The 24,795-nt window shown below is 43.8% G+C and overlaps 4 protein-coding genes across 6 annotated transcripts; 2 read left to right on the top strand and 2 right to left on the bottom strand.

The window, feature by feature from the left end:
• Window positions 1-340: 340 nt before the first annotated feature.
• On the bottom strand, window positions 341-2,722 carry LOC121597528 (2-phosphoxylose phosphatase 1). Its single transcript, XM_041923349.1, has 2 exons — window positions 2,504-2,722; window positions 341-2,430 (listed from the first exon to the last, which is right to left on the bottom strand). Exons 1-2 carry the CDS (start codon window positions 2,595-2,597, stop codon window positions 728-730), a joined length of 1,797 nt encoding a protein of 598 aa, XP_041779283.1. The 5' UTR covers window positions 2,598-2,722; the 3' UTR covers window positions 341-727.
• Window positions 2,723-10,390: 7,668 nt separating this feature from the next.
• On the top strand, window positions 10,391-13,881 carry LOC121595314 (tudor and KH domain-containing protein homolog). 3 transcript variants are annotated; one of them, XM_041919220.1, is made up of 3 exons: window positions 10,391-10,744; window positions 11,458-12,750; window positions 12,834-13,881. In XM_041919220.1, the coding sequence occupies exons 2-3, from the start codon at window positions 11,502-11,504 to the stop codon at window positions 13,277-13,279; spliced, it is 1,695 nt and encodes a 564-aa protein (XP_041775154.1). In that variant the 5' UTR covers window positions 10,391-10,744; window positions 11,458-11,501; the 3' UTR covers window positions 13,280-13,881. The 3 variants fall into 3 exon arrangements, with proteins under 3 accessions (XP_041775154.1, XP_041775157.1, XP_041775156.1); XM_041919223.1 differs by lacking the exon at window positions 10,391-10,744 and adding an exon at window positions 10,835-11,000; XM_041919222.1 differs by lacking the exon at window positions 10,391-10,744 and adding an exon at window positions 11,017-11,204.
• Window positions 13,882-14,465: 584 nt separating this feature from the next.
• Window positions 14,466-14,961, top strand: LOC121595316. The gene is made up of 2 exons (XM_041919225.1): window positions 14,466-14,584; window positions 14,656-14,961. The coding sequence occupies exons 1-2, from the start codon at window positions 14,503-14,505 to the stop codon at window positions 14,874-14,876; spliced, it is 303 nt and encodes a 100-aa protein (XP_041775159.1). The 5' UTR covers window positions 14,466-14,502; the 3' UTR covers window positions 14,877-14,961.
• A 2,039-nt stretch (window positions 14,962-17,000) lies between these two features.
• On the bottom strand, window positions 17,001-24,367 carry LOC121595315 (serine/threonine-protein phosphatase PP2A). The gene is made up of 5 exons (XM_041919224.1): window positions 24,076-24,367; window positions 19,535-19,744; window positions 19,112-19,465; window positions 18,834-19,024; window positions 17,001-18,734 (listed from the first exon to the last, which is right to left on the bottom strand). Exons 1-5 carry the CDS (start codon window positions 24,175-24,177, stop codon window positions 18,662-18,664), a joined length of 930 nt encoding a protein of 309 aa, XP_041775158.1. The 5' UTR covers window positions 24,178-24,367; the 3' UTR covers window positions 17,001-18,661.
• Window positions 24,368-24,795: the final 428 nt, after the last annotated feature.

The raw sequence follows: 24,795 nt of genomic DNA on the forward strand, positions 1-24,795 counted from the left end.
AATTGCAACGGTACAGGTACAAGAAATAAATACATAAGGACGAACGAACCATATCCTCCAATACAGTTGCTTGAATGTGTATGACTTTGGCTTATTTGCGATGTAAAAGATATAAGTGATATTACTCACATAACCTAGAAGGATTAATCTAATGGATGGATGAAGCTTAGGCCATCTGTAACTCATTGGTTACTTTTTTTTTTGGCATTGATTGACTTCCTTTGCTACGAATGTTTTCGGATTTCATAAAGATATTACAGCGGACCAACACTTTCACCACGGAATAAATATGCTGGTTCGGTTTGAAGTAACTATAATTATATTACATCAATTTATTTTAGTTATGTCTGACACATGAATATACTCTATCTGTAAACACTTACAACATTAAAAATATTTATAGGACGGTGTTGTCCTTGCGTCATCAATGATATGTATCGTTTTCGATGGCATCAATTAGTTCCTTCTTTTATGAAGCTTTGTTTCTGCGACATTATCTCACTGACCCTATTGAGCTAGCAATTCAAATTTCTCATTCATTCAAATTACTAACTCATCAAAGTATTGAATGATCAGCTGATATCGACACTGTTTGCTGCTGAAGACATAATAACTACAGAGATATCACAGGTAGGAAGTAGATCCTCTTCCATTTAGCAACGCAACACGTACTTTAACAAAAACGAACAACATTTTCCGCTTGTGGCATGGTTACACTATAGTTTTCCTAGAAAAATCCATCCTGCTTCGTCTGCGCCATACAAGCATCCTTGTAGTTGGTAGCATTAAGGGACAGAAAATAATCGTCATGAATAAACCGAATGATATTTTCGATCGGACACAAATGGGCCCTGCCGCCCCGAATACCCCTTGGAACATTCAGACTCTTGCCACTCTCGCATACGTCGATAGTGTTCGTGACGTCCCGCCCATTATAAACCAGCCGGAAGTAGTACTGCGTGTCCTTATCGCTTTTGTACACTTCAAACACCATCCGCGACGCGTACGGTATGAACGGATTCTCGAGCTGAACACCCAGCGAAGCGATCAGATACTCAAGCGTTTTATCATGCCCCGAGTAAAGCACAAATTTTACCCGATCGCCGGAGATCATTCGCAACATGTAGGCTACGATGTTACGCATCAAACCATACGAGCGTAGTAGGCCCTGCTGGCGCATTGATTGGCTGTACAGTTCCTTCATACCGGCCCAGTGTATGTACGACATTAGGGCTAGAACGTGGCTTTTCTCGACGCATCCCTCAATTTCCGGTTCCTGCTCCGTTGTATCCGAGTCGTCTGGCTGTTCCGTATTGATGGGTGGACCACCACCACCTCCGCTCAGGGTGGCTTCATCCAGATCGATGTTTATAACATCCAGCCCAAGGGGGTCTTGCGTTGAGCTGCTGCCGGTTTTCGAGCCGTATCGGTAACTATCAGCTGACGGCACGTTGCTGTGTATCTTCCGACAGGGTAATGGAGCTGCATGACAAATGTGTGCCAATAGTGCGTCACGAATTTCGAGAGGATTTATCTGTTGCCCAGCCGCCTGTGGATTCTGTAGCAAGGCCGCACCAATCCACTGGACTATCGCACCAATCGCTGGATGCTTTGACAGATGCCCGTTCATCTCGCTTGCCAGTTGTTTCTTCAGCTTCTCCGCCTGTGGACAGGCACAATCCGAAAAGCAGTACGATAAACTGTGGCTCTCCTGTATCTGCATTGCTAGCCATTTCTCGGGTGGCAGTACACCGAACAGCAGTGCCATAGCCGATTGAAACGTTCGACGGTAGCGAGTAGAATAAATGACGACGTCATCCACCACATACTGAAAACTAGAGGTTGGATTGGAAATGAAATCGGAACCATTAAAGGGTGTAGTTCTCTGGGTGCTGATTGGGACTCGCGTATAGAGTCCCAGGGCGTTCGCATAAGCCTGTCGAACGATATCGCCTACGTGTAGCATTTGGGCAATGCCTTTATGTGTTAGCTGTGCCAGCAAGCAGAGCTTCGACGCGGCCGGCAGTAAAGGAAACCCGTGAAATGGGCCCGTTTTCATCCAGTGTCCACCACTAGTGCTCCCGGTGGTAGTGTTCTGCAGGAAGTTGATGTATCTCGCAAGGGTAGGATCGTTTTCATATCCGCAATCCACTTCATTGATACCACGCACATGTGCCATTGGGCCACGGTCACCATGGCGTATCAGCAGCAATACGCCCTGCAATGTCCAACCCTCCAGGGAACCGCCTTCCTCACCCGCCACGATTGCAAACGGATGGGTACAGTCAGTCTGGTTGATCTCTTTTATTCTTATCCTATCCGTTGAGTCGCCCTCCTCAGTGAGAAACCGTTCCGTTTTGCGGTAGCCGAATCCTTTCGCATTCAGTAGATTGTTACCATTTTCTATGGAGCCGATGTACTTGTACATGCCTATCGATGGAAGGCATAGTTTTTTTAGTATCCGTCATTTATTGTACTACACCTGCACATGTCTCACGCTTACCTGCTATCAGCAAAAATATCCAAATGCTCAGTATCAAGTAACAGTACAGGGTGCGATGTTGCAGCGAAAATCGGGCAATTTCTTTTAACAGCATCTTGGCGATTATGCTACCAGTTTGCACACGAATCACTTTAGGATCATTGATTTTTTTGTTATTAGTAAAATTTAGACTCTGTCTGAATTCGATTCGGAATTTGGTTATGGTAACAAACAATCTTTCACTGACGTTTGATGTATGTTTTTCTTCCCAAAAGGCGTACGGGTTTTGTTTTCCTCAAATGCGACTGCGCGGCATTTGCTCCATTTTTCTTTCCAAAGATTCGAAATGGTAATGTTGTATTTGTTTAGTATGAACAATTTAAGGATACGTTTAGCATTTGAATGTTTTAAAGCTGACCGTCGAATACGAGAAACTAGCATACAATCATATCATATTTGTTCCGACGAAACCGTTCGACACCCTTCGCGTTTGAGCACCCCTGAAGAGACGAAAGTCTCACCGGGCGAACGCCAAGAGAAGTGCAATCAAAGACAGAGTAGAACGTCGGGAGAAGCAATCCAACCAGCGAGGAGTAAGGAGCAGATACAAAGTAGTAAGAGTAACAAAGATTAATAAGTCAGCGTAAATATTCAGATTAGTGAAGGGACGAGAAAAGTAAGTGAAAAAGTGAATTGAAATGTGATCGTGTATGTTACAAAATATTTGAAATATAGATTCAGAACCGTGTCAAAGGCGGTTAACGAAAATTCATCCAACAATATTATTTAAGAGAATACAATCCCAAGGGACTAACTAGACTTATGTAGGTTTTATATCAAGTGGATTATTACACTTTATGTGGGTTGGTTTCATATGTGTTGTGTTTTGCACTATTACTTTTATTAAAACACTTATAACGTACATAATAAATAAAACATAAACGAAACAACCAATACACTTTAAAATATAATAGTACGGTGGCCGCGCACCAGCCGCACCGAGCGCCCCTGCCGAGAGCTCCTGCTCGATCGGCTCGCCAACACACTCTGATCGTGCGGCACTCGGCACACACTAAGCCTTGCGCTGCTTAGTGTGTGCAACAGTGTGCGTGTACACTGTCGTCCTCCTGGACGTTGACCGGTTGCAGCGCAACTGCCACGGCAAGTCCAGGGGTCGGCACGGCTGCCCACAACATCTCCCCCTTTTAGTACCGAAGGGAATACCCTCCCCCTTTTCCACTAAGGGAATACCGGCGTGGTGACACCCTTCCGGCCGATGCTGCCAAGATGTGGGGACCCCGATGTTGGTGCGCTGAGCAGCGCTGGCTGCTGCTCTCGGGCCACACCGCGATGGCGATGACGCGGCGGTGATGCTGCTGCTGTGCCGCTCCCTGGGACGGCGGCGATGGTGTGACGGCGATGATGATGACGATGATGATAACTATGATGATGATGATGATGCGATGATGAAGGTGCCGCGATGATGAAGGTGCCGCGATGATGATGATGCCGCGATGATGATGACGATGATGATGATGATCCTCGCCCCAGGGCAGCAGCGATGTATTTTTTTTCTGATGACGGGCGGCAGAGATGAAAATACTCGGGCGGCATTGTTCCTCGCCCTCCTACGATGCGTTGGCTCATCGCCCTTCTTTTATGCTGTGGCTGCAGTCGCAGCGCAATTTGGTGACGCCCGTTCGACTGCAGCCGGGACGGCATGCTACCTCGTTCCCTCTGGACACTGTGGCTGTGGCCGAGGCGCAATTGGCGACGCCTGTTCAACTACAGCCAGGGTGAAAGCGTTCGCGCCGATGTGTGCTGCTGTGTTGCAGCCGATGCAACTTGTGCGTTGCCGATCCTTGTTGTGCTGCCGAGCCGGAATGGTACGTCGCCGTGGTGAGAGGCAGGGCTCGAGCCGCGGCGGAATTGCTGCCTCGCCGATGATGTGCTGAGCTCGAGCCGGGGCGGTATTGCTCGTCGCCGATGGATCCTTGCACTGCTGCTGCTGCAGCTGGGCGGAATGCGTCCTCGCCCGATGAAGCTGGGGCTGCAGCATGGGCGAATGTGACGCCCATCCGATGTTCCAGCAGCAAGGCGGAAAGGTGCCTCACCTCTGGTGCTGCTGGCGTTGCTGGGGCTGCAGCCCGACGACCTTCCTTGTCGCCGAGAGTGTGTGCTCGGCTGCCCATGTGGTCGCCAATGATGGGACGGCAGCCGGGGGCCTCGGTGTTGGCGGCGGTGGCGACCCAAACCGTTCGCGGTGTCCCGCAAGCACGGGGACCGGTGCCAACGCGATGGCCGCTGCGATAATGCAGCAAAAACGAGATGGGCCCGATCGCGATGGCGTCCGCGGGTTCTTGTTGGATCCCCCTTACGCAGGAGGATCCCATCCTCGTCGCCACTGTTGTGTTTTGCACTATTACTTTTATTAAAACACTTATAACGTACATAATAAATAAAACATAAACGAAACAACCAATACACTTTAAAATATAATAGTACGGTGGCCGCGCACCAGCCGCACCGAGCGCCCCTGCCGAGAGCTCCTGCTCGATCGGCTCGCCAACACACTCTGATCGTGCGGCACTCGGCACACACTAAGCCTTGCGCTGCTTAGTGTGTGCAACAGTGTGCGTGTACACTGTCGTCCTCCTGGACGTTGACCGGTTGCAGCGCAACTGCCACGGCAAGTCCAGGGGTCGGCACGGCTGCCCACAACAATATGCATGAAAATATTTAAAGACATCTGTTAAAGAATGACATTACTTACTTACTTATCAGGTGCTTCAACCGTTTTTCGGTCTTGGCCTGCCTCAGGAGTGCCCGAAACCGTTCACGGTCTCGCGCCTTCATCTGCCAGTCCGTTATCTCTGCCTTAATGGCGGACGCCTCCATGCCATCTTGCCTCCTCAGTTTGGGCCTACCACGCCTCTGCCTTCTGTCCTTGTGGACGGCCTAAAAAGACTTTACGGGCTGGATCCTCCGTTTCCATGCGTACAACATGGCTAGCCCACAGGAGCCTGGCGAGCTTGATACGCTGCACGACAGTGCAGCCGTAGAGCTCGTATAGCTCGTCATTATAGCGGCTCCTCCATTGTACTTCCACACATACGGGGCCAAGTATCCTTCTGAGCATCTTCCTCTCGAACGCGGCTAAGAGGGTTTCGTCAGATTTGGACCATGTCTCTGTGTCCATGTCTCAGAGGCGTATGTGAGCACCGGTACTATATAGGTACACTGGTGGACATAAAAATAGGAACTTTTTTCTGTGACCGAAAGACATAGTTCTTGTCAGAAATATTTGGTAGCCCTGAAAAGGACTGTTTAAGTGGTTGTTGGGAGGAGGTGTTGCGGTGTTCCACAGAGCGAAAACACATTCTAACGGTCAATGTGATGACCGTTATTCGCTATCACTTCCTGACAACGTTTGGCCATATCTTCGATGAGCTTACGGCATTCGCTTTCGGGTATGTTTTCCCACATAACCTCGCAGCGTGTCCATAGATCATCGGCTGAACGTGCAGGCTGGTTCTTAAGCTGACGCTTGAGAGTTGACCACAGATTTTCAATTGGGTTTAGGTCAGGACTCAACGCAGGCCACGGTAGAACTTGCACATCCTGGTTTGCCAAATAACATTTAACTGTTCGCGATGTGTGCTTAGAGTCGTTATCATGCTGAAAGATGTAATGCTCTTCGTCTCCGAATTTTTGTCGGGCGTATGGCAACATCTTACGACTAAGTATTTTTCTATACCCTTCCGAGTTCAGTGTCCCGTTGATACGGAACAAAGGACCCGGGCCGTGCCAGGAGAAGCAACCCCACACCATTACGTGGCCGCCTCCGTGACTTCGGGTTTTTATCGTATTTTTCGGATGATACGCCTGATTAGGAAGGCGCCAGACGTATTTAATGCCGTCCGAACCATCCAGATTGATTCTGGACTCATCCGAAAAAATGATTTTACTCCACCAAAAGATGGATGCAGCTAAATGTTCTTCGGCAAACCGAATGCGCGCTTCTACGTGGTGCGGCAGCAGCTTACGAACCTTCCGCGGTCTCCGGGCACAGAACCCAGCGGCGTGTAAACGGCGAGACACCGTTTTCGCCGAAACTTGCAAACCAAGCTCCTGCTTGATTTGAGCGCAAGTTTTGAAAGGATCCGCCTTGATTATCTCAACAATCTGCGCGTCAACGTCGGCCGTTGTTTTTCGCGGACGACCTGTCGATTTACCCGTAGCCTCGCTACGAATGGCGATGTCCACAAACGTCCGTGAACGGCCGAACGCCTTACAGATTGTCTTGATTGGCACGTTCTCACGATAAAGCCCCTGAATGTGTTTTCGCTCCTCTGGTGTGCAGTGCTTTCCGCGACCCATGATGATTTTGTGGAATTTTTCAACAGCAACCTTTCACCTTGACCACTGATGGAAGAATGAAGCTCAACACGATTTGGCTCTCCTTTTATACTGCCGCAAAACGCTGCCGGCACTCAAAACTCAGATAAGTAGCGCACCAAAAATGAGAGTATAAAAGGCATAATTCGACTATTGCAAATTCAGTACGCCTCGAACTGTTGGCGATGACACACCTAGTGCACGCAAAAAAAAAACACACAATTTTTTTTTCCTATTTTTATGTCCACCAGTGTACTATATAGTCCCAGCTTCGTCCGTCGTGACAGGTTCTTTGAGGTGAACTGATTTTTCAGGCTGTAGAATGACCGGTTGGCAGCCAGCATCCTTACGCGCAACTCAGCTTCCATGCTGTTGTTGTTGCTGACCTTTGACTCAAGATAGGTGAATTGTGGTGAACACTACGCCTACGAAGATTCTGATTAACTATTGGTAGGACAGCTGAAAGAATGACATTAAATTTGATTAATATTACATTAATATCGGGATGTCCCGATGTCCTGTAAAGTGATACTGACTCTTTTTTTTTAGCTTGACGATTTCCGCAAATGTTGCTAGTGTTTACTGTACGAAGGGTAATTATAATAAATTCAAAGATGCTTTCGTCCTTCCCAAACCTGTGACGTCCCAGACCATAATTAAATTTCTGTAAGGGTGCAGTATTACTGCTCCCTAAATAGAATAAAAAATGTAACAATCTTAGAAAGTTCTCACAAAAGCTCTTTGCCGGTCCACTGGAATCTAGACCGTTCTCGACTAACAAAATTACGATGGTTTTTCTTGGTTTGGATGGTTTTACGAGCTGATTTGCGATCACTGCTGCTAAAATCAAATGTAAACAATACTGTAATTGACATCAACAATCAACGTGGAGCGAAACATAATCCATAAAGATGTCCATTGTTACAGAATTGTTTCTGATATTTTTTTATAACTGGCTTAATTTTCTAATTGACTTTAGATATTGAATTATCATTCTATTTCTCATAGCATGTGATGCTTAATATTTTATGCACGTCGTACAAATTACGAATGCAATCAAGAGTTTTGGCTGCAAACCGTGTTAGATTTTGTATTTTGTTGCAAAATTCGCTAAATATCTTCTGTAATTGGTCGAAGGTCAATTGTTTTACTCTATGTCTTGATAAATGTAGTGTTGTGAGCTTCCATCGTAAAAAAAAGACCCAGTGCAATATTCATATAGTCTACATAACCACATGCTACAACGTTTAACCACCATTCGTGACCTTGGCACCCTGCTTGACAGTAAATTAAATTTCAATGACCACTACTTGGCGTGGTAGGCCCAAATTGAGGTGGCAAGATGGCGTGGAGGCGTCCGGCATTAAGGCCGGGATAACGGACTGGAAGACGAAGGCGCGAGACCGTAAGCGGTTTCGGACACTCCTGAGGCAGGCCAAGACCGCAAAGCGGTTGTAGCGCCGGATAAGTAAGTAAGTAAGACCACTACTTAGCTGTGATAGACAAGGCCAATCGAATGTTAGGTTTTACAGGGTTTCCCACGATTTATTGGTCGGTTCCCATCAATTTTTGGTGGGTTCCCATATTTTGTTGATGCGTTCCCACGATTTTTTGGTCGTTTCCCAGAATTTTTTGGTCCAATTGTATTGATATCCAATCGGAAAATACCAATAAATTATGGGAACGAACCAAAAATCTATGGGATACGACCAAAAAATTGTGGGAACGCACCAAAAAATCATGGGAACTGACCAATAAATCGTGGGAAACCCTGTATTACGCGAAATATCTCAGACTTTAAGGACCCAGTGTGCATGAAAGATAACTTTTGTTCGCTTTATACTAGAATTCAACTCTGTAACTTGGGCGCCTTCTAGAGCTGTTTGGATCAATAGACTCGATCCAGCGTAAGTTTACTGGATTAGCTTTCCGAACCCTACCCTGGTTGTGCCTTAATTATTCGCCTAGTTACCACGAGTGTTGCTCTCTAATGGGTTTACAACCACTGGCTTTTAGACGGCAAGTTGCACAGGCTTCATTTGTATCTAAAATCCTTACCAATGAGATTGACGCCCCTTATCTCCTGGAAAATTTAAATCTATATGCACCTGTAAAAGCCCTTCGTGCTCGCGTGACACATTACGTCTTGCCAACTCGAACAATGTTCATGCGAGCAATGGCCCACTAACAGCCATGTGCAAAACGTTTAATAAGTTCAGCTCCTTTCACGATTATCACTTCAGCACTTCGGCAATTAGAGACAACATTTTATTAGCATGGACTTACCTGGTGAAATAAGACTAATTTTTAAGTTTAGATATAAGAATTTAATGTTCAATTAGACATAATTACGTTGAATAATTACCAATAACAATAAAAAATTTAAACCTATAGTTATTTTCGATGTATGTTTATAAAAAATTACGACCGATGATCAACTCTGGCGAAAAAAGAGATTATTTATTATCTTTATTATCTCCATTGTTCGGAATTGTATTGGCATTACACCTGTTACCAGCGTTACAATTGAATCTCGTGCCATTTGCCTCGAATTGCGTGTCACTATCATGAAATACGTGCCTTCACAATCGAATGCGTGCCACTGCGGTCATCGCAGTAACGGAATACAATGTTTCTACGACGATCCTTTGGTAAGCTTCCCCGTCCGTCTGTCCATCCGTGGTAACCAAATTCCGTTGTGGGTTCAATCCTCGTATGAACCGGTCCCCCAGCAATGATGGACTATTCGGGTCTGGAGTACATAAAAAGTAGCTAAATCCATTTTAGCCCGGCATAACCGCAATGGTTTTAATGTCAAGAAAAAAAATCACCGTGTATTACAATTTGTTGTTTAAAAAAAATGTTTAACTCTCCCTCTCGGCCATGTAACAAATCGTAACGTTTTATGACCCCCCCCCCCCTCTATCAGCGTTACTTAATTGATGGATGACGCATAAGTAATGTGTCAATTTTTGAAAAAAAAAACAATTAAATTCGTCTTCATCTTTTACGACTTAACAACATGCCCATCATGGGTTCAAGCCCCGAATGGACCGTGCCGCTATACATAGGACTGACTATCCTGCTATGGGGGGAATCAATAAGTCACTGAAAGCCAAGCCCACAAGTGGTACAGGCAGGCCTTGACCGATAACGGCTGTTGAGCCAAAAAGAAGAAAAAGAAATGTTGCTTCACATAAAAAGTTATGATAATTTTTTAGAACGTGTTTGTGTTTCAAAAATCATACCTGATGGGTGCACCTAAACCATTCCGGTACATTTCGTATTTTTGCCCATCACTACTTTTGTCAGCTGTTTGTTTGACACCAAAACGATAAGTTTGGCTTTTTAACTGTCAACTAGGATCCGTTGCTTTACAGGCTGTTCAAAAATTACGCAACAACTAGTTTTCTTGTTGATTACATTGATTTGTTATGCCTTCAATCATCCATGAAATATGGATTTCTCTATATGTTGCACAAAGTAAAACACTACACACAAAAATTAAATATACTCCCACCAAACTTCTTCACAACGAATCTGCTCATTGCTTAGCAAGTCTTTTCTTGACGATGACTGTAATTTTTGACAGATACATGTGCATACTATTGCAAAGCGCGTTGTAAATTCACGTTTCGGAACAAATTTTACGAACAAAGTTGCCGGATTTTAACTGTACTACAATTCCGCCGTTTTCAGAGAACCGAGAATCAGCATAAATCATGCAGAATTATTACTGATCGCTCTGTGCTATGTTTGTGACACTCCCGGAAACACTTGCTGCCTTGATGTGAACTTCAGCAACAACTGAATTGTTTTGCTTCAAAACTAGCGAAAATTCTATTCCCTGGAGTAAATACAGCTGTAAGTACTAAGAACGGTGTAATGAATTCCGGTAGAAGCGTTTGCAATCCGGCCTTCAGTGTGAAGAAATATTCAACATTAGGCAGTCTTTCAAGCTGCCTGCCAAGTTCAAGGACACGCAGTATTTGTTTTTTTTGTGTACTTGGAAACATTCCGATTCAAACGCGGTGTGCATTGGCTTTTATGGTCATCGTAATATAAACAAATAGAGTTTGCCATCAAGCATTTTTAACATCATACAAAGTAGCTGGAAAAAGTGAGTCATTTTCTTGCCGTGTTCGGTCGCCCCTTACATAATGAGAGGCTTACTGTGCTGTTAATTTACAGCAGGTGAAGTGATTTACTTACCCACTTGCGCACTATTCATATCCAACATTATTATGTCATATCTCTATTATTAGTCGAAATGGTTTACAAAAAAAAAGAAGGTTGACATATGAGATGGCATTGAGGAGGCATGGTAAATATCACTTGGCTTAGCCTTTTCGCATGATTCGGTTCTGAGGCCGGTTTCGTTCCAATCCGACGCTTTCGGTCATTACGAGTCTTAAATATCACTCACGTTCTAGTTGCATCTGAAATGTAGAGATCAATTTTTATAACGTCTTCAGTCTTTCTATCGGAACCGTCACAGTTAGGCGGCTTTTGACGTCAGATAATAGAATCTATTTTTACATACAATCATTTCTTCTACCAACACCTTTTCCCTGCAGGATTTTCTTGATCGTCCTTGGCGGTATCCATTGACGACAGCAAGATGAAGCCATCAGCTCCAGCAATCCCGCTCATCCTAGGATTGTCTTTGCTTGGAGCTAGTGGAGCTTACTTGTACATGCTGTTTAAGAAAAGGCGATCGAACGCGACTGGCGATTTGGTGGATTTCTTTACGAGAAGTACATCCAAACAGGACGCTCCTGTGGCGGAAATTGTCATACCGAACAGTCTCATCCCTTTGGTGATCGGACGCAAGGGCTACACGTTGCTGCACATTCAACAGTCTACCGGAGCCAGTATTAATTTCGTTGACCACGATGAATCTAGTCAGCTGTGCCGCATTCAGGGTCCATCGCAAGCTGCCGTCGAGAAGGCGAAAGAAATGGTACTGAAGGAAACGTCAAGGCCCATAACCATTACGGAGGAGGTGATTGTACCGCAGGCTGCTTGTGGAAAGATTCTTGGCCGCTGCGGAGATGAACTGCAAGAAATTTGTCGCAAATCAATGGCTAAAGTGTGGCTCGAAGGTCGGGCTAGAAGTGAAACGGAACGGCGGGTCATGATAACCGGTACTGCCTCCCAGATAAAGGTAGCGAAGGAGCTCATTGCGCAGAAGGTGCGGGAAGATCATGATAGCAAAAAAATGCTCGCCGACCCAACCCGTCAGACGCGAGAGCCCCGCATCAGGACGCCCCCGACAAGCTCTGCTCCAACGCCGGTACCAAGTGACGGAGGGATGAAGCTGAACTCGACTTCACCGAAAATATGCGTCGAAAAACGAAACTCGTCCAGCTTTGCCGCAGGTCAGATGGAAGTATTTGTATCGACCATTGTGTCCCCGAGCAAATTCTACGTCCAGCTGGTTGGACCACAGTCGACCGAGCTGGATTTGCTCGTGCTAAGCATGACTGAGTACTACAACCAGAACCAGAACCGCGAACTTCACCGGCTTCGAAAACCTTACCTCGGACAGATAGTGGCGGTCGAGTTCAATGCAGACAACAAATGGTATCGGGCCGAAATCAGTGCCATCTTACCGAACGAATACAAACCAGGGGAGGTGGTGCTCGATCTGTTTTTCGTCGATTATGGCGACAATCAGTATACAAACCCGAACGAAGTGTACGAACTCAAGCCCGATTTCCTAGCATTACGATTCCAGGCGATAGAATGTTTCCTGGCCAGGGTAGAACCCACCCAGCAATCCAATCTGATGCCTGACCCCGCGTCTGCTACCGGAGAAGAAGAGTGGGATCCGGTTGCTGTGACCAGATTTGAAGAGCTAACATATGGTAAGTGCACCACATGTGGCACCATTGATTCATCCAAATTGTAACTGTAATTGTAATGTACCGTTGTTACCTTCCAATTCTAGTGGCTCAGTGGAAAAAAATTGTTTCAAAAATTGTTACTTACCGGAACAGCAAGAGCTCACTGCACGGTCGCGAAACGTCACCCATTCCAGGCGTGGAACTGTACGATACGGCGCCCAACGGTATGGATCAAATCAACATCGCCCAGCAGCTTATTACAGAAGGGCTGGCCCGTCCTGCTAGCAGCGAGGGGCTGAATGAACTCTCACGGAGCCAGCTCTTTCGGTTGGGTTTAACGAATGGAGCAGATGGCAGCTCTTCCCAGTCATCAAGCATTGACAAGGTGGACGATGTGAGCGCATCCAGCAGTACGTCCGCCTCGACGGTAGTTTCGTCCGGGGTGCATATTAATGGAACGGGCCAAACTTGCCCGAAGGGTGAGCAGCAGCAGCAACAACAACTACAACAGTCGGTGCGTTATAGAAGTTTGGCCAATGGAGCACACTGAACGAGATGTTTCAAGGAATCCCACAATCGAACGAGTGTACCAAATAGGCATAGGTGAACATTTTTATTTTATTCCATACTCCACTGTCGTTTCGTTCGAGGCGATTTGCTTGCCCTTTTTAGTTCCTGCTATCCAATTGATCGCATTGTACTTAGGCTAGTGTTGTGAAAGGATGCGTGCTTAGTTGGTACTCTTTAAAAATTAAACAAAAAGAACAAATCACATTACATTTTAAATCTGTCGGTTTTATAGCAATTGGTTTTAACGTTTCTTATAGTATAGAGCAGTTTTATTTTGCTTAGTAAGAGTTGTTAGTATTTCAAGTTATTTTACTCGCCAATGAACCCCATTTTGTAGAACAACGTAAGAAGGGCAATGTATGTATTATAGACATCGTTATACAATCACTTGCAATCATCAATGATAAATGGAGCAGGAGCATTAAAACGAGCTACAATCTAGACAACAAATTGTGATGTCATTTCTAGAACGAGAGTTGCGTGTAACGTAAACTTGCAGGAAATTGTAAAATATCATACTAAGAGAGGCAATAGACAAATAGAAAAAACGATAAAATGATAAAAGTCAGCAAAAAAAAATAATCAGACTAGAACACGATACGAGATGGGAAATATTTATAACGTTGTGTAAGTGGTGCCAAATTCCGTTCTAAAAAAGAGATGCGAGGAAAACCGTTTAATAGGGACAAAAACAAAATAGAATACCATTACCGTTTGCGGTCGTCGGGTTTGTTTTTGTAATAAAGGACTCAAAAGCATTTACTTTTATGGACGAGTGCACATTTAGATTTAAAGTTTTTCATGTTTGAAAAAAAGAACGATAAATTACTATAATACATGTAAAACTTTATACAACTGGTTAATGTGTACCAATAAAACCAATCGTTTGCATCGTGTTTCTTGTGATGTTATAATGGTGTGGCCGAAAGCTAAAGGCAACGAACGAAGCAACTGAACGAACATAATGCATTTACCACAAATGGTCGGCTGGCGGTTTGCAAGATTCAATTGCTAAATGAAGCGTAAAGCAAAATAAATTAACTTCCGATAGCTTAACGATTAGGTACATTTACAGAGCGCTTTCGCTTTGAATGACACTCTCGCGGGGCTGTAAATATAAGAGCCAAATACCTCACTAAAACCGCTTTTATTCAATCGCACGCGCTTGCACCAACCGGGTCAACGGACAAGCAGCAGCAAGAGATGGACGATAAAATATGTTTCATTTTGTTCAGTAGTTTAGTGATTCTGTGCAATGCTATTATTGTACACGATGACCATTATGGTAAGAATCGTACGAATGTGGGACTGGTGAGGGTAGTACGATTAATTATATCATTACAATTTCTTTTACAGGTAATCACGACACCCGTGAATGGCATCCTGACAAACTTGGTCCAGTCCAGGGAAGAGTTGCTGCTGGCAGTGAGGAGGAAAGGGGGGATCTTCGCCGTACTAACGGTGGATTGAATTTTCACGAGGTTGATGCATTTGGAGACGATTTTGTAGATTTCGGTGCACAAACAGGACCGCTCGGTGCGTTCACGTGGCATGCCAACTTTCCCGTCGAAGAATGACGGTAATGGGAAGCAGAAGTAGGGACAAATCATTTAAATGAATACTCAAAAACTGGTAATACAATACGTTCCACTCTCTAGAAGATATACTACTGTTTTATTATTTAAAACGTAAATTTTATTAGATTTCCAATGACCATTCGCGGGCGTGCTCTCTTTCTCTTTGCTCTCTTCTCCCTGTATGCTTCACTTCAATCTCTCCTGCCTGGCATACACGAACAAGGATTATGTAAAATGAAGTTTTTGTGGTGTGTGTGTGTTTGTGGGGGGGGGTGTATATAGTTTGACAGTAAATGTTTCATTTGTTTGTGGCTTAGTTGACGATCATTGCTGTGCATCCGATGTCGTTTTTACTAGCTTCCTACCCAGACGGATTTTCATGATTTTAATAAGCAACCCCCTTGCTGCTTCTCATCCCCTTCTTATAAAATGTTACTATGCCTTTCAAAACGCCTTTGCAACGTGGTACAACGTGGTACAGACAGGCCTTGACCGGTAACGGTTGCATTGCTCTAAAGAAGAAGAATATCACTCCATCGGTAAACATCAAAATGCAACGATAATCCTTGGTTGGCATTATCCAAACTTCATTGCGAATAATTAGCTCAAAACATTTACCATGTGCCTGCCCATTATCAAAAGGGGAGTTTGTTCAGATACGTTAAGCGCAACGCATTTGGTAATAGAAAAGAAGAGCAGATGAGACGAAGCGAATCTGGACAGTTTCAGTCAAGCTCGCTACGTATAGCATAACGGTAAGTTCTACCAGAAAAGGTATACAAAATAAATAGGTACTAAAATTTTAACCATCACTCCTGCAATCAACATTACATTTAAGCAAACAATATAGATATGCTGCTGCTGCGGCTGCTGCTGTTAGATGCAAAGTATGCCTGGTGACGAGTGAACGAAATAAGAAACACAGCCGAGCCAGCCGTTCTAATGGTAGACGTGCTGATTCTTGTAAAAACCCGCAGCCTTAGGATCGATGGTTCTATCTGTGAACAGTGAACCTACCCCTCCGGTGCAACAGGGACCGTGTGACTGAATATTCGGTTACTATGTGATACAAACAAGTCACGTTGTAAGCCTACTATAATAAGATTGGCGTGAGCGCGTGAAGCCGTAGTGCCGTATCGCCAGAAGTTATAGATGTGATTGTTGTAGCAGTAGTAGCCGCCTACGATCAGATTTTGTTTCATCATTTGTTACGTTTTTTATTTGTTGCATGTATGCTGAGAAGCTAGCGAATGTTATAACCATTCTTCCAATTTAACGTAAAAACCATTACAGTAAAACGAAATGTGTATAATGCTCTTTTTTTGCTGTTAGAAATATTGTATCGGTATTATCCGACGTGATTGGGTGTATATGTATTTGTGTATGAATTACACCTCCCCCTGATGCAAACGCTTGCCCCCCGCTCCCGGTGTATCTCTCTCTATCTCAATAAGACATAACACGAAATCAATCGTTTGTTTGTTTCCTTTCCGAATAATACACCTCGTTGATTGGTTTTCAATGTGTTTCCCATTTGCTCTTCTATCCAATAATTTCTCACGCATCGAAATCGAATTGCATGTCCAGAGCTACGCACGATACACACGCAGTGGCAGCGGCGTTCCCCTTCCTCCTGCACCCTTACACACGATATAGCAAAGCAAAATTGAATGACGGAAAAAGAAGGCAAACATGTAAGCGATCTAAACAAACGAAACGCTATTGCAATGATGGTGATGAAAAAGAGCTGTTTGGTTGATTTACCAATGATAATATCATGCACGCATTACACGCCCACCCGTAAGTCCGCAGGTTGTTTGTGTAGGTTTGGTGCGTATGCTTGTGTGTGTGTGTTTCGTCAATGATAATCACCAACTTACGGAGTGTTATCATAGCTCGAGATAAGTAAAGGGGTAATGCAGTTATCGTTCGGCTCGCTGTTCACATTTCGATCGATGTGCCCGTACTATCAACACTTAACTCATGCTTCGGTTTAGTCTGAACTACGATAATTATTCTGTGTTCATTCTCCATATGAAATCAATACACGACAGGAAAGAGAAAGAAAGAGAGAGAGAGAGAGAGAGAGAGAGAGAGAGAGAGAGAAAACAAGTAACAAAAGTGTATAATTTGCATACGTTTATTGTGACATTCTAGCTTCAAGCCCATACAGCGCACAATCGGCAAACACTACCACGACCCAGCGTCCCATGAGTAATAAATATTACTTATTTTCAGCATAAAATCGGAAGTTCACCGACGCACCGACGTTCCAGTGTACGCGTACGCGTTTCGGTCCTGCTGCTACTCATTTTTTGCTCTCTAACTGTTAGTGGGAGGGAGGGAGGAAGTGGTTACTAATGCACAATACATATCGGAACCAGAACACAACATATGAAACCATAAAAAGAGTGATATTGGGAATCATAACGTACCGGTCGTCGTGTAGGTAGCAACGTGTAAAGACACGGGAGGGGGTAGAGTTCTTACGCTTTCTGACTTTCAAATACTTTCATATAATGTGCACATCATTTCCAATCCTTTCTTTTGCTTTCCTTTCTCTCTCTTTCTGTTTCGTTTCTCCTTTCTCAAGCAGACGGATACTTTTCGACATCATTCTTTTTTGCTTCCTTTCCTTTCCTTTACCTTAAGTAATAATAGTAGCAGTAGTAGTAGTAGAGTAGTATTACTGTTCACCCATTTCTCTTCTCAAAACTACTGCACCTCAACCTCCTTCTCCATCTGCTCCTCCTTCTCCTGCTCCACCTTCTTATGTTTCATCATCCGAAAAGGATGCAGTCTAGTTGCAACGCAGGACAGCACAGCGTGCACTTTGCAACTTCTTTCTCTATTGATTGATCATTTGCAAGCCCACCAAATCGGTCTTCTTCTCAGCATGTTTTACACACACACACACGCATACACACACACGTACATACAGACAAGCGAGCGAGCGCGCGCGTCTACACAACAAGCGGGATTTCATGCCCATGGTGGCGATGGTTTTGTTAATGCATACCCTTTCTCCCGTTTCTACCAATCCCTTGCAATTGAGGGGAGATTTAGAAAATCAATCGTGTGGCGTGTGAAAATTAAACTGTTTTTCTCCTCTCCTTAGTTTTTTTACTGTGCGGACTTCTTTTCAGAAATAAGCTGCACAATAGTTCGACAAGCCCGACCGAGCCAAACCTTCGGCTACACTTCATTCGTTAACCTGCTTCTTGGATCCGTCGCTTACGTCGACCAACGATGCGACTGAACTGAGTTACATTCAATGGTCCTTGCTGCAGTTATCGTTTGGCTGGTACTAATTTATCCGATGTTATGATAGAGTCCCCGAACGCCTTGGCGAAAACTGGGCGATGGTTTTGTTTTATTTCCTTTTTTCTTCCTTCATCAGTACCACCTTCACACAATGCTGATTTGCTTGGCAAAAAATCGCTGTCGTTCTGTTGGATGTTCCCCTCGTTTTGTTAAATAATAGATCTTCCATTTCTTTTTTTGTTATTGGATTACGATGTAATTATTAAGCTTAAATGTGTTGTACGAGACTTTACGCGTTATGTTTCTTGTTTTTTTTTTATGTTCTGTCATTTTTTCTGTACCTTTACGCCAAGTTTGCTTAACATGTTTGCCTTTTTTTCTTCCTCTACTTTTCTTGATGCATTTTAGTGTTGGCCTGGCTCTGTCTCCTTTTTCACTTTTAATCGCTCGGTGTGTGGTGTACCTGCTTAATTTGTTTATTTCTGCTATTTCTTCAGCATCATATTATAAGGATATTCTTCTTAAAGGAAATAATCCGGCGTTCTTCTGGTTACGTGTGGTTCACCACGACGCGGAGCTGGATCAAATTGTAGGCTGTCGTGAAAGGAGCAAAACAAAAACAATCATCAAAAACCATACATCACCGATTGAGTTCTCCATTCTATGCTGTGCCACTATACTACTAATACTTACAATGAAAACTTGAGTGCATCGTCCAGTTCCATCAATGCTGCCTGATTTCCACAACGGTAGCAGTAGTTCGGTGCAGAGAAAATTGTGACCACGTTACGATCGTGGCACCAATTGTATCCTTCCATTACTAACTGATGCGCTCGGGACACTAATGTTAGCCCATTTGTGTGATTGAACAGTTCCGAAATGTCCTAAAACGATCAGAAATGATTAGCACAATACAATACATTTCTCGATATTTTTTTAAGCACACTATCCATCCATCATAGCACACTTACCTGTCCAAATGTGTAGCCTGCACCTCGTGGAGAAATGCCCCAACCGCCTCGGTCATCCGGATCGGACCAGAGCAGATCGCACATGGGACCTTCGTGTGGCACCTCCTGAAGTCTGTCCAGTGCTCGAATGTGATCAAGCGTATCGATCGATGGACTAAGCCCTCCGTGCAGGCAGAAGATCTGTCCATCTACCAGAGCCGTTAGCGGCAAGTAGTCAAACAAATCCGTAAAAAACTTCCATACATTCGGATTGCCGTACTTCCGCAGACATTCGTCGTAGAAACCGTAAACTTGCGTAATTTGCCGAGACTCGTGATTACCGCGAAGGATCGTAATTCTTTCGCGATATCGTACCTGCGTAAAACAAGAAGTTATTTAGCTACAGCTTGCTCTAGATTTGGCATTTCCAGCGTCCTTGCTTACCTTCAGTGCTACCAACAGAGTTACGGTTTCAACCGAATAATAGCCACGATCGACGTAATCGCCCATGAACAGATAGTTAGTGTCCGGCGATCGTCCACCTATCCGAAACAGCTCCATCAGGTCGTGGAACTGTCCATGAACGTCTCCGCATACTGTAACCGGGCATTTTACCTCTTGTACGTTGGACTCCTTCGATAGAATTTCCTTCGCCTAAGGAGAGAGAGAGAGAGAAAGAAAGAAAACCAATTATGTTAATTTTTAAACAGAGTTAAGCCGACACAAAGAAAGTACATCAAAATAAATAAATTTCTTTCCTATCCAGTTGACATACTCATTGCTGCTACCATATCGGCTATATCGAATCAAGCAGGGCAATATTTAATACCTAGATAACATATCAAGAATGACAAACAACCTGATAACAACTAAATATATTGTTGTGAATCACAGCAGCTACTGCGGGTACGTCATTAATGACGAGTAGCGGAACTTGGGGCAAGTGTGCCACCTTAAACATTTCAAGTCATAACTCACTAAAACGTGTTTTTCAAAAGCCGATTTTAATCTCATAACCATTTTACATCTATTTCCTCACTTATAAATGAGTTTCGCTTGAAAAAGTGCAAACAAAACAGTTTTTGAAGCGTTTTAAAAAGGGTCCAAAAAGACGTTATTTTTTGGGCTATGGGGCAAGAGTGCCACTCGTATGGGGCAAGACGGCCACCTGGTTAAAATAACCGTGTTTCTTAGATAATTGGAAATTATTACGTTTGTACCACTAGTGTATGTATTCCTACATGTATTTAGTCCTCAATGAACCCTTTTTGACCACCAACTGTACCACAATATGGTTTGTTACTGTTCTGTTTTCCGGGGTGGAATCCGCTCACAATAGCGCACCATTCCGCAGCACGCTACAACAATGTTTACATTTTTGACAGCTCGCGCCTATGAAAGATGGTGGCACACTTGCCCCAAACAGAGATGGCACACTTGCCCCAAAAGTTGTAACTTTTTTGAAATTGAATTTTTTAGTGACAAAAAGAAAGTTTTTTTCATCTAAACCCACAAAAAATTTCACGTTTTCTCAGCTATACGGTGTTGTAAATATTTTCTCGGTTGATTGTTCGCATGATTTTTGAGAGCTTATTTGGTTGGATTAAAAAATTATAATATTCTGCTCAATTTTGAAACTCAATATAAATCAGTTTGAAACAATGGGAAAAATCGATTGGTCTGTATGAAATTAGGCTCAGAATACCTTGTCATTGGAAAGCAACCAACTGTATACACAATTGATCATTAAACTAAAGTTTTTAAGGAAAAATGCTTGGTGGCACTCTTGCCCCGTATGGCACACTTGCCCCAATTTCCGCTAATATTACTATTTTAATTCCATTTAAATATTTGCTTCACTCATCTATTCAAATTACTTCAATCATCATGTACTATTCATCTCACCCACTTGTACGCACGCACCACCTTATCAGTGTAATGATGAGATGTAATCCTTGCTTCTATCAATGATTTTCCAGATGAGGATTTTTATTCGAGGACAAGCAAAATAAACATCATAGAACAACATTGTCACTGACGGATCCGAACGTGTAATGTTATGTGCGTACAGTTTTAGGCGCAATACTCTCTCTACCTACGATCTTAATAAACTCCCAAGTACTTGCTGTTGTCGATACTTCGAAACAATTAATTTTGAACAAGATCGAACTGGTTTTCATAACACCAAGTTCTGACGAAACGCATGTATTACTCATGATATCAATACACACATCATTCGCTTTTTTCAGTGGCAAATCGATACGGTCACGCATGGAGCGACGAGATGTGGTGAATGAAGGAAATAATAAAAATATACTATTCGGTCATTCATACAGAAACACACATACACACACACACACTGGCAGATGATGTGTCCATTCGCTGCCACTGACTATTTACAGACCTAACGGATGATTGCCAGAACTCGCCACACAATACAAACAGTGCAGATAAGTTACTGCATTGCAAATAGTAGTCAATCTAGTAGTATCTGGTGTAATCCTTTAGCGCCAAGGCAGCTTGCCAATGACATTTGAACTGGCATTCGCATTCAATCCCCGCGATCCGATCCTTCGCCACTCGGGGAAGGTAAGTTAAATGAGGATTTACAGAAGGGGTAACAACAGTTCAACCTCATTATGAACTCTATCGGCCATAACGATTATTCGTTTTTCATCGCAGGAAGTGACAGCACTTCTAAGCCGAAGGGGAATATGACCGGCCCTGTAGACGGCCATTTTTTGTCTGAGACCTTATGATGAGACAGAAACAAAACGAATCTTCATGCACCTGTGCCATCCTACCTACATCCGGAAGTGTGGCACCGGTCGTTCATTCAACCGGTGGTGGCCAGCTAAGTGCGATACGTCGTAGGCCACAACTGAGACAAGGTAACACACAAACGAAGCCGGTGCGTCGTGCTGCACCGGATCGGATGATCAAACGGAAGCGCATACTTTTTGTGCCAGTGCCAAGATCTTGAACCGGTGAAATAGGTGTCCACGAAAAGACTTGTTTGCGCGGCCTATCTCTAAACTCTGCCGCAAGTACCGGACCCTGGTTACGAACGGTGGGTCAGAGGATGGGGAAGTGGTGTGAGCTATTGCATCTAAAAATAGACTTCACAGACTTGAAGGACTGCCAGACGCAGTTTGATTGAGTGTGTGTGTGTGTGATATTCGTGTTTTGAGTTTTACTGGCTAAATTTCGGGTCGACGCAATAACATTTTCTCATCAATTGATAAGCAAAAAAATATTGGTTCCTGGTGCGTAATTGTTATCCAATCAGCCGCTGTACTTATGCAGAATTTTAATTGCAAATCACAGTACAAATGTGACTATGGTTCGATGTGTGTCGTTCAAATTAAGTATTGTAAATCGTTTCCCATTTCAGCAGTTCGATTATATATGAAAAACAATAAATTCACAGCGTTTAAGTACCTGCTCCCAATACCAACAGCTTTTTCATTTAGGCTTACACTTCATCATCATCGTCATCATCATCAGATCCACCAGAAACTTGTGCGCTGATTAAAACATTAACATTGTCCAGATAAGATAAAGCTTTCGAGTTACACTAATTTGCTACACAACTCACGTTTTTTCAACTCATCTTTGGACAGGAGTTGTAGAGGGAGCTTCACGAAAATGCTGTTCAGCGTATGTAAATAATACTTAACGCATTTTAAAATTTTCAAATATTTTCAATACGCGGTGCGGTTTCAAAATGCATGCGACAGTTGAAAGCTCACGCACACATATGCATCCTTTCCAATCGTCATTGTCATCATCAACTTGTACCATCGGCAACAGTGCTGTGACTCATTGGCCGTAGAATCGGTACATTAGTGTGTGTGTGTGTGTGTGTGTGTGTGTGTGTGTGTGTGTGTGTGTGTGTGTGTGTGTGTGTGTGTGTGTGTGTGTGTGTGTGTGTGTGTGTGTGTGTGTTTGTGCGTGCGTGAGTCGCTAGCAAAACTTTATGGCTAATAATTGCCGATTGCACATAGAGCAGGTCGGCTCTTGATTATCTTATTATTTTCTCCATATTTACAGGCCAACAACAACGCTCGTACAGCGCGCGATTCGCAAAACTTCCTTTTCGCCGTTTAACTCGTGACCAATAGAGCAAATTTGATGGAGGACTCTGACGCGACAATGGATCTTACATACGCCCTCACAAACACACACATACACATACACACACGCATACGCGATATCTTTCACTCATCTTAACGTAGCATTCCTTTGCAGAGGGGTTTTGCATGGAGGCCGTGCTTAAAATCTCCATTTTCCCTCAATTAAGAACGCACAATGAACAACACTCTATCGAAAGTATCGAGATGTGGCGAGAAAGATGCCTTTTTCTGCGCCGATTTTCCGTCACGGGAGGACTTCCGTGAGCTGCCTAGAGTGCCGTTAAGTTGCAAAACTTTTCCAGCAATCCAGCTTTCTCACTCTCACGGCTTGCGCCGTCGTCTCGCTCAGGTGTATAGCGGCTTTGCTTGTTTCTGCTATCGATCTTTCAATCCATCTCGCTCACTCAACCGCTCGCATTTTTTTGCGGCTGGCGGATGTTCTTGATCTCTGAAGGACACGATTGAATTTTATGCGGATTTTTGCCACTTTTTGCATTTCCTACGTTAATATACACGATAAGAAATCTAGAGCCAATTGCAAATGGCAAGAGGTCATCAGCTCACGCACAAAGATCACTACATTCTCACATTCTGCGAGCGAAAACGGCTATGCCCCTTTTATGGTGGAAGCAAATATTGAATTTCGAGACACTTTTCCCTTGGCGTAACCCACTCGCTATGCCATCGACGATATTAGATCACTGTCAAGCGCAGATGAGCAGACCTAAAATCTCCGCATTTCCTTCGCCAATCCTCTTTCTAGCACACAATTCTACACTATTCATGGGTATGGTTCACCGCGTCCACTGCGCCCATCGTCATCATCATCATCGTTGTCTTGCTGCCTACCTTATCACACAGAATTTTCACTTGCGATTCGGTCAATTGTTTGCACTCGTTCAGTTGCTCGATCCATTGGTCTAAATCTTTAAGCATAGCCTTATCCTCCATCCTAATCGGTATGCTGAAATCGTTCAAAGAGTCTCAATCACGCGTTTTTTCACTAGTTTGCAACCGATTGGCCCGTGTTGGTCCCGAAATTCATGCGAATTTCGGATCTTTGCGACTGCGAAGCACACTTCTTTCTAACAAAATGGCCGACGCTGCGTTTTGCTCCACTGTAACTTGAGGTAAGGTTGGTGCATGTACGACCGTAGGGTCATGTATTGACATAAGACGCTATTGTGTTTTTGACAGTCGATTGCTATGCACAAAAAGAACAAGTACAGGCGGTCCCCGAGATACACGGTTAGGCCCGTGTCTGTGCTCCATCGGATGCGATTTTATCGGAAGGCCTGTCAAAATTTTATATGGGATTTGACAGATAACGTCGGACGTGCGATTTCGTCGTACGACGGAATCAAAAAATTTTGATTTCGTCGGACGCCGCATCCGATTTTATCTGTCAAACTAAATGTGTGGTGTTTTGTAGGAACAATCTCAACTTAATTTTTCATAATCGTTATATTATTAAAATCATCCAAATAATCGCAATATTATACGAAAAAGCGTTTGACAGCACGTGCGATAAAATCGCATGCGATGGAGCACAGACACGGGCCTTAATGG

This window comes from Anopheles merus, chromosome 3R, assembly GCF_017562075.2.
Source record: "Anopheles merus strain MAF chromosome 3R, AmerM5.1, whole genome shotgun sequence".
Lineage (NCBI taxonomy): Eukaryota > Metazoa > Arthropoda > Insecta > Diptera > Culicidae > Anopheles > Anopheles merus.